At 41.1% G+C, this 10,074-nt stretch overlaps 1 protein-coding gene and 1 long non-coding RNA gene across 2 annotated transcripts; both read left to right on the top strand.

Moving 5' to 3' along the window:
* The first annotated feature begins 157 nt into the window (after positions 1-157).
* On the top strand, positions 158-8,311 carry pa2g4b (proliferation-associated 2G4, b). The gene is made up of 13 exons (XM_031283440.2): positions 158-417; positions 2,701-2,829; positions 2,913-3,018; positions 3,127-3,196; positions 3,925-4,017; positions 4,737-4,800; positions 4,893-4,971; positions 5,054-5,132; positions 5,224-5,357; positions 5,450-5,544; positions 6,913-7,040; positions 7,209-7,262; positions 7,353-8,311. The coding sequence occupies exons 1-13, from the start codon at positions 330-332 to the stop codon at positions 7,410-7,412; spliced, it is 1,179 nt and encodes a 392-aa protein (XP_031139300.1). The 5' UTR covers positions 158-329; the 3' UTR covers positions 7,413-8,311.
* An 857-nt stretch (positions 8,312-9,168) lies between these two features.
* Positions 9,169-10,074, top strand: LOC116038783. Its single transcript, XR_004102168.1, has 4 exons — positions 9,169-9,262; positions 9,363-9,389; positions 9,622-9,644; positions 9,746-10,074. It is a non-coding gene; the product is annotated as an uncharacterized LOC116038783 (long non-coding RNA).

Below are 10,074 nucleotides of genomic sequence, written 5' to 3'. Positions count from 1 at the left end.
ACATAGACTGTATATAAATAGGTTGGCTATGAATCAGGATCTAACTGTAAGGGTCAGGGTCTAATTTTGCTGCTGATGATATGACTTAAAATATGACCCTTGCCTTTTCGGGTTGTAACACTTGTTGTAGACAACGCAACGAGCTAGCTAAGTCGTGAACTATCTTGACTGCGGAGTGTGTCTTTGGTAGAAGGCGGGATCTAGAGACCGTAGGCTGTCTACCGAAGTCGGGCGGGCCGGCGCAGAGAGTAGCGTGGTCCATCCTGTGACTGACTGACTGACACCCGCCTGGGAAAAAGTTACTCTGAGTTCGTAGACACACTGCCAACATGTCTGGAGATGACGAGACACAGGAGCAGACCATCGCCGATGACTTGGTGGTCACCAAGTATAAGATGGGGGCCGAGATTGCGAATCGTAAGTGAAATGCAGCGGTAACGTGCCGTTTTGACTCAGTCCATAAGTATTAGGATCAGTCTGTTAGCTAGCAGTGTCAGCTAGCTAGCGTTAGTACCCAGGCAGCAGCTGTGCCATGTGCCACAGCAGTGCCAACGGTAGATCATATTAGAAAGCGGGCCTTTGTTTAACATAAATGAAACATAACGCTTGCTATATATTTAGACCGAGGTTTTCTTTATAGCATCCCATAGTTGTTTAACGACCCGTTGCTGTCACATTAGCCTGGTGAGCTATGTACGTAGCTATCGTTATGTGGCTGAGCTAACGTTACCTTACTAGCAAGCGTTAGCTAGCTGCAACTGCTAACGTTAACGTAACAGATAACAATGACAAGTGCAAAATTGAATGCCAATATGGGGTTTTTCATAGACTGAGTAGGCGACATTTAAATGTAACGTTAAGCCTACAGCTTATTCAAATCGAGACAAAAAAAAAATGTTATGCAAGAGACTTAAAATCAGATTTATCCAAAGTGGGGTCATTTAAAAGTACCGTTAACGTTAAGCAGAAGCAAGTTAAAATGCCCAGTACTCTGCAATGTTAATGTCACGTCAAACATACATTATTTATTGAACTTTGAAGAATAAAACAAAAACACAAACTCAGTGTTAAGTCACCAACATGAATCGTAAACTTTACATGCTGTTATTACTTGTGGTGGAAGAAAATATACTACGCAATAAATTATTTTCAAGGCCACATGCACACAACAGAATTAGTGTGATGTCATAATTAGGAGTTAATGTACTGTAACGTTAAATACCATCTAAATCTGTCAAACCTGAACGCATCAAAAGTCAGTTTGCACCTGTGTTTCCAGTATAATAGGGATTATAAAGTTGTATACACTTTTACAAGTATAAGTATATCATTTTTAACTTTAATTGATCCAGGGAAGGCTTGCTAAGCACAGACATGCTTTTTCAACAGTGCATACCTTCACACTCTTAGGTTACACTCACTCACACCTCTCAGTTGCCCAGTTCAACCGCAGTCTTTGTTTGGCCATAATTCATTTGCCAGTCTGGTTTACATCAATGACACTCTTGTGTCCTTGTGGTTTTGTATTGTAGCTTATCACAGCTGACCTACTTATCTGAAGTTAAGACATCTAATTTACTACTAGCATTATGCTATTTCAAGCTGATAAACAGCTGTCAGACAAGCTGTCAAATGTTTATCTTCTACTAAATGTAACATCAGCTTAGTCTAAATCAAATGAGTTGTCCACAGTGTAACTTGCTGTCAACACTCACAAGCTATTAATTGAGCCTTGAACAGTGAGCACGAGTCGTTCTTTGTGTTACTGTTGACCAAACTATCCATCCTATCTATCCACAGTAGTGGAAGTCTGGCACCTGTTTATTTAATCAGAAAAAAACTATAATAGTGCTGGAAGGATTAGATGATCAATTGAGTGAATGGACAGACAATTAATAGATGATTTTTGGACTAAGGGTTAGACAAAAACTTAGGGGCTTTCACACCTCATTTAGTTTGATTGAATCGCACTAGAGTTCGTTTTCCTTGTTGTTGCAGTTCCTTTGGGCAGGTGTGACTACAGCAATCTCACTCGGATGCGCAAAAGCGGACCAAACGAGAACAAGCAAACTGTAGCAGCTTGCAATGTTTCTCTCACAGAAATAGACTGCGGCCAAGCTCGCCGTGACTTGCATTTCCGTGGTCAAACCGTGGTTTAGCCGTTGTTAAAGTTGGAAACAGATGCCAGCAGAGAGAAACAACGTCTGAAAAATTATTTAAATCAAATGAGCAGGTTTGACCATGGAGATGCAAGAAATATGCACTACTCTAGAACACAGTATCTTCTTCCTGTATTTACTTTCTTGCTCCCGCCCCAGACACATCGGACCAATAATCGCTGCTAGTGATGCAGTTTGCTACGTTTGGATTTTTCTTACTGTAAAAACAAAAGCAAACAAAGGGGAAAATGCTTCAAGTTAACAAACTCATCAACTGATTAGGACCAGAGCAAACAAACTATAGGTGTGAAAACGCCCTAAAAGATGTCACTTTGAACATTTGGGAAATTTTAATGTGCTTTTTTTCACTATTTTCTGGCATTTTATGGAACAAATGATTAATCGACGGACCCAAAAAAAATAATCAACAGAATTAACGATAATAAAAATAATGGTTAGTTGCAGCCCAGCACTATATACCCTCTGTTACTGACCTAGCATTTAAACTACATCATGGCTCATTGTATCTCTTGTCTTGCAGAGGCTCTGAAGACAGTGGTTGGGGCAGGTATGGCTGGAGTCTCCGTGCTCAGTCTGTGTGAAAAGGGAGATGCTTTCATCATGGCAGAAACTGGGAAAATCTTCAAGAAGGAAAAAGACATGAAGAAAGGTACGTTTTTTTTTTTTTAGTTTCATTTCATCAGTCACCGTCTCTGACTCAGCACTCCCTCATTCACTCCCTTTCTTTTGCAGGTATCGCTTTTCCTACTTGTGTTTCAGTTAATAACTGTGTATGCCATCACTCCCCTCTGAGGAGTGACTCTGATGTCATACTGAAGGACGGGGACATGGTCAAAATGTAAGGTGCCGAATTTATACATGTCCATCCTGTGTACTAGACAAATTATAGTTTATATTTTATTTGCAGGTCAGACTTACGTGTTATCCCTGTTCCGTTTGTTCACAGTGATCTGGGTGTGCATGTTGATGGCTTCATCTCCAATGTGGCTCACAGCTTCGTTGTCGGAGTGACCAAGGTATGTCATCACTGTTGAATTATACCTGCGCTGCAGCGCTTATTGGTTTATTCTCAAGAGCCAAGACACCAAGTGGTAAACAGTTGTACAGCTTCCTGTAAGAACTGCTAGGTGAGTGGTTAGAACACTGAGATTTGGTCTGGGAGTCTGGAGTTCGATTCCCCCATGAGGCGATCTTGTTTTTTTCATTTTGGATTGGATCATTTGCATGCAATTGCGCAAGTTAGGGCCCGCGAACGCGAACATTTTTTTTGCAGGGTGGTAGGGGAAGACTCATGAATATGCCTGCTCTAGTTTGGGTTGGTTAGGTTTAGGTAAGAGGAATGGGATTGGTTATGGTTAGGTTAAGAATGTCAGGGCGATAATATTCCAAAAAGGTGTAATACATGAGTAGTATGGATAACTGTGTAAATATATCCCAAGGTACTGTAAATGCACAGGGGTCCAAATAGCATACATTGATATTTGTACCAGATGGGGTATTAATAGAACACATTGCTGTGTGCACCAGCGGGGTACGAATAGCATTCATTTCTAATTGCACCAGGGTATGAATAGCACTTTTAATTGCACCAGGGTACGAATAGCATACACTGATAATTGTACCAGGGGTGCAAATAGCCTCACCCTTAACTTAATTACTGGTAGTCGCACCATTAACGGCTAGTTATACTTTATTTCGTCCTTTTGTGACTCTTTCCTCTAACTTTCCTCCTGTTTCACTTCAGGACAACCCACTGACCGGACGGAAGGCTGACGTTATCTTAGCAGCTCACCTCTGTGCTGAGGCTGCTCTGCGTCTTGTTAAGCCAGGAAACCAGGTAAAACTGCAGACACACAGACCAGACGGCCGACCCTCGGCAGAAAAGGCAGTTGGACTGATCAGTGTCCCCGAGTTGGTCAAAAAAGTGCCTCGGAACACACCAAAGCGACGAGACGTAATACGTCTCCATAACAGCAGGCGGCGCTTGCCGCCCAAAAATGAAAACCGGCAGCTGACGAACGCGTCACGTGGGTCTGGTTTCTCCTGAAATTCAAAGACAGACTGTCATGGCAGCTTGTTCAGAATATGATCTCATATTGTACTAAAATAGTTCACCGAAACGTGTTTCTGAAAACATTTTAAGCGACAAATAGGCCATGCAGTTGCTGAATCTGTCTTCATTTCAGATCGACAAAGGTCAGTTTAAAAGATTTTCGTCAGATTTTGAGAGACTTAGTCACGCTCATCCCGCTCCCCGTTTCCGGGTTAGCACTCTACCAATCAGATTGGTCATTTGAGTCCGACTGCCGGCAGTGCCCGTCCCGCCGATTATACAGGTCAAATCGGCCAAAATGAAGGACGACGGCACCTCGGACGGACGACAGCACGGAACACAACGAACAGACCCGAGTCACTGACCTCGCCAGACTGTCCAACGGCCGATTATCGGCTTGGTGTGTCAGCGCCTTAACACTCCTAACCTGACCACTGACTGGAGTGTTGGCGTCACTGTACACACCTCGTCTAACAAACCTCATTATGTGTCTCTTCCATCAGAACACACAGGTCACAGAAGCCTGGAACAAGATTGCAAAGTCATTCAAGTGCTCCCCTATTGAAGGTGAGTGTTTGTGAACATTTGGCACCTTCAAGCTCTGTGATTTCAACGATATACATTTTCCGAATGTAATTTGGCTCCTTCAATGTGTGCAGGCATGCTGTCCCATCAGCTCAAACAACATGTGATCGATGGGGAGAAAACTATCATTCAAAACCCAACCGACCAGCAAAAGTGAGTTCACTCGGCAAGTGCTTCCTGTCACTGACCTGATGGGTGTATAACCAGTAGATGATCTTGTCACTTGTTTTTGTAGAAAGGACCATGACAAGGCTGAGTTTGAGGTGCATGAGGTATATGCAGTGGATGTGCTCATCAGCACTGGAGAGGGGAAGGTGAGAGGAATTTTTGGTATAGATTTGTTTTGCTTAATTTTGCAAATGTCTTTAAGGAAAAGTATTTTTGATATAATGTTTTGAAATTCAGGCAAAGGATGGAGGTCAGAGGACCACCGTTTACAAACGAGACCCCAACAAGGTGTATGGCCTAAAGATGAAAACATCTCGGACATTCTTCAGTGAGATGGAGAGGCGCTTTGATACAATGCCTTTCACTCTGAGGTAGAATCTTTAAACTTCAGATCAGATATTTCACTTTTTTTTTTTTCATTTTATCTAATAACAAAATATCATTTTTCTGTTTGTGTCCTCAGGGCATTTGAGGATGAAGGCAAGGCCAGGATGGGCGTGGTGGAGTGTGCCAAACATGAGCTGCTGCAGCCATTCAACGTGCTGCATGAGAAAGAGGGTGAGTGGAACAATGAAGGATGTAATGACGGGTTTTGGAGACCATGAAAAATCTTATAGGAAAACTTCACATGGTACCTAAATCTGTAGAAAAATGTCACTGCCCAGGTTGTACTGGTTATTTGTTTTTAGGCCTACAGGATTTAATTACAGCTAAGCCTTCTGGCTGTCCCAGCTTCTAATAAACCGTACATACAAGAAATGCCTTGGTTGTCAATCAACAAGGAAAGGATGCTGGCCTTGCAGGAACCCTGGGGAGCGTGGCTAACTTTCTGCCGTCGTTCCCCTCGTTCCCCGCAGCGTTGTCACTCAGCTGCAGGTCCTCTTCTGGTGTTAACAACTGGACAGTGGTCTTGAGCCCCTTTTTAACACATGTACTGCAAACCTGAAATTATCTAGACATTACCCGGCGGAGCTGTATGTAAGAATGCAAATGTCCAAATCAGTTGGATAGTCGAAGAGACGCCGAGATTTGGGAACTCTGTCGGTAAGGGCCGACACCAAAATCGTCAGACAAATTTAAGGAATGGCAAGAGACTCGGTGGTCTATGACCAAATTACGAACCGCCTCAGTGACGCAGTGTAATTCGCGTCCTGTCTGCTGCACGCTGTTGTGTGAAATCAAAAACTCTGGACTATATCTGGACCTGATGCCTCGGACATTGTCCGGAGTTCATATGTGAAACTGCGTCAGCCTGTCAAATATGTCCGAGCGTACTTTACTGATGGCTTGCTTTATAAAGTGACTGCATAAAATTAATATTGCCGGAAAAACTTTACAGTTGTAAAATCCTGTCTCATAGTATTATAAATTGCGGTGCAGGGTTAGGATTTCTAATAAGCATTTAAACTCACCTATGTATTGTACAAACTGGACTTCCTTGATTGTATTTCATTGTCTCACTGATACCTGAAACAACACAACTACAGCAATGCAGACATATTAGTTTTTTTGTTTAGTTTTTTTGCTTTGATGCTATTTTCAGTCTGAGCAGCTATTAATAAGTCAAAAACATGTGTTCAACTAATCAGTTCATTAATTTAAAAAATCTGGCAAATTTCTCCAGCATTATTGTCCTTCTGCAAAAAAATGCAGTCATGCGCAGTCTTTAAATTAGTGCTTTTTAAATAGGATGTACAAATATGCTTCTTTTAACTATCTAATTAGCATTGTTTATAAGAATCATCATATGCCTCCTCTAATATGCAATTCTAAGGGTAATCCTAACAATTAGTTTTGACCATGCGTTTTAATCAGTTAATGAACAGCACTAGTGTCCGTGCTTTGTTTTGCCCTCTGAACTGAAACATGAGTTGTATACCAAGTGGGACTGTTAAATGCAACTTCATCAACCTCATCTTTGTCCAGGTGAAACTGTTGCCCAGTTCAAGTTCACCGTGCTGCTCATGGCCAATGGACCTCTGCGAATCACAAACAGCCTCTTTGAGCCAGAACTCTACAAGTCTGAGCATGAAGTGGAGGACGCAGAGCTGAAGGTAAAATGAGTTTGATGAATAAGGTATTGCATTCCCTTCTCGAAAAAGAATGGATTTGACTAATGGGGTCGCTCTAGCATTCTGTTTGCTGACTAGGCATTCTCAAAGCCATTATGTGTTGATGTATTGTGAGGTTATGAAAGTAATTTTGTCTTTTTTTATTTAAAGGCTTTGCTTCAAAGCTCAGCCAGCCGTAAGACTCAGAAGAAAAAGAAAAAGAAGGTGAGTTACAGGGCAGAATGTTTTATGAAATAAGAATACATGTTACAAATGTATCCCTTTTTAATTTCAATATTTGTTTTCTTTTTAAAGGCCTCAAAGACTGTTGAGAGTGCCACCGGACAGGCAATGGAGACTGAAGCGACAGAATAGATTTCTCTGACAGACATCTGATGACCCAAAGAACAGACGTCACGAATCCTTCTGTCCCAGCTGTCTGAGGCACTTGCGCTGTGAATACCTCTGAATCTAACTGATGTCAGTCTGGGATGATGCTGCTCCTAGTTTCTGGCACTCCACCTATAAAACACATACACACACCCATCCTTAGTAAATTAAACTGTCTTTGAGACAGCCTTGTTCTCTTAACAGTGGCCAACTCTGCTACAAAAGAGGATATTTTGTGCAAGGGCATAATACTCACTGGGACATTTAACAATTCGACTGACCTTGAGCCTTCGTCCCTTTCTCCACAATAACTGTAGATATGACTGAAAGATATTGAAAATAAAATGAGTTTGAGAGTCGCCAAGGATGATGAATGCACAATACTGTGTCAGCGTAATTGTGTGGCATTAGATAATTTTCTTGGGGTCATAAACCTGAAGCCATGCTTTTTGAAATGAGTGTAAACTTGTCATGGGATAAATTTCTAACACCTGTCTTTAACCCTGAAGTTATAAGCATGACATTGGTCATTAATACTTTTCACTTCAGCACAATTACTGCATTTATACTGCTCTCACTAAGGTCCGTCTACTTGTACATTGTGTACACGTCTAGGAATCTACTGTAGGTTGCTCAGCTAACTAAAACTGACAATTTACGATATACTGGTTGAGTAATTTAACTGGTAAAAAATGAATTTCTCAGTTGTGGATGGTCTAACTCCTGCCAAGGATTCAGCATTCAGTCTTGTGGTGCCACCAGTGAGTCTGACAGTCTGTGTTTACATAAGAATTCCATACCTGTGAGATATATGGATGCTTTTGTAAAACAAATCCCAATTTCAGAGACTATTTTTGGAAACATTAAAAAGCCACCTGACATCATTTGTGTGGTTGTGTTTTTGGGTTGTGTGTATTCAACATGTATTCAGATTGTCCTGATTAGTGAAAGTCTGTTATTCAGGATTTTGAACATTAATGAAACACTGAGTTATTTTACTCTAATTACATTGCATTTATCAAAAGCTAAGTCAGGAACTTGTGAGAGAATACCAGCCACCAATAGTTAAATGACCAGCATAAAGAAACAAACTGCAAATTTTACTGCAAGAAAATATATATTTGGTGGGAGAAACGCATAAGCATTAACATATTTCATTTATTAGCCTAAAAGTACTCTTAGCATACTGGAAAGGGCTTGTTAAATTTCTACCACGTGTGTTTTTTAAGTTCCCACAGGTTAAAAACACATTCACTGTGTGTGTGTGTGTGTTTAAAAATGCAGAGGACCTCACTTCTGTGTCCTTAATGGTAGCTGGGTCCCTAGAGACAATATCAAGCAATACAGTATCGCCCATCACATGTATACAATTTATGCTGTAAAATTCTCTTGAATATTTGTATGGTTTATTAGTACACCAGTGAGGTCTGCTGCATGTGTGCACAGTACAAAGTAATGTAGAAATAATAATTGGATTAGATTGACTGTATTGTCCACCTCATTGGAAATTTGTCTTCTCTCAAGTACCGCACAGTACACACAATACACACAACACACCATTAGAAACATACATATATATAACTTACAATAGTGCAAAAGGGCAGGTAGCAGCAAATAGGTTATATAAATAATAAAAGAGAGCACATAAACACATAAAAAGCTACAGCAATGGCTTAATACACCGAGTACCGATTTTGCTGTACACGCTTTACTTTATAGAAAACTACTTTTCCCATGTGTTACTGAAGTCCAATGAAAGTGACGTAGGAGGGCCCATATAAATTTGACGTCGCTAGATTATGACGCTCTTCTTGGAGACGATTCTTTAGCGGTCGGTACGTGAATCCTTTTAGCTGTTGGTATCAGAATCCAAGTTAATCATCTTCTTTTTAAATCAATCGAACTAATCCTTTACATTGTCCCTTTGTTTTTCAGCATTCCCTTCTCAACATGAGGGCGAAGGTTTGTGTTTTATGTCCGTATGATCAAATAATCGTAGTTTCCAGTGGTGCTAACATTTGCTAGCTAACGTTAGCGAGCTTGAGCATGTCGAAGGACCAGCACAGCACGCACACTAGCTTTCAGCTGTACAATTCGTGTTTTACAATCTATGCTTTTAGTTCATTTGAATATATGTCTTCAGAAATGCATTGATTAAACGAGGAATTAATTTAACGTTGTCTCTCTTTCGCAGTGGAGAAAGAAGCGCATGCGCAGGTAAGAATGCATAGCGCATGTTTTTGTGCAGTAGTATAAAGTCTTTTTACACCGTGACGAAAAGAATTTCGGCTGATTGTTTCGTGTAATTACTTTTATAGGCTGAAGCGTAAAAGGAGAAAGATGAGGCAGAGGTCCAAGTAAACCGTTTTGTCCGCCATGGCTGTGAAGGCACATTGTTGCCAGCAAACCAGGCCGGCGAGCACAGCTGAAGGACCAGGACCCTCCCGTTGTCAAGTCTGTCAGTGGTGCCCATTTCAACGTGAGGCAACAGCGCTGCAGCAGCAGATTGATGCTGGAGAGCTGATTCAGGACCTGCTGAATGACAGACTTTTTTTTCGGGACATACTGGACTCATTGTTCTTAATTCCTCAACTTTTGTCTTTTGTTTATACTGTGATTAAAGGTTTTGGTTTCTAAATAAACTGCA

Source organism: Sander lucioperca, chromosome 12 (genome assembly GCF_008315115.2).
Source record: "Sander lucioperca isolate FBNREF2018 chromosome 12, SLUC_FBN_1.2, whole genome shotgun sequence".
Classification (NCBI taxonomy): Eukaryota; Metazoa; Chordata; class Actinopteri; order Perciformes; family Percidae; genus Sander; species Sander lucioperca.
This window is presented reverse-complemented; position numbering and strand designations above follow the sequence as displayed.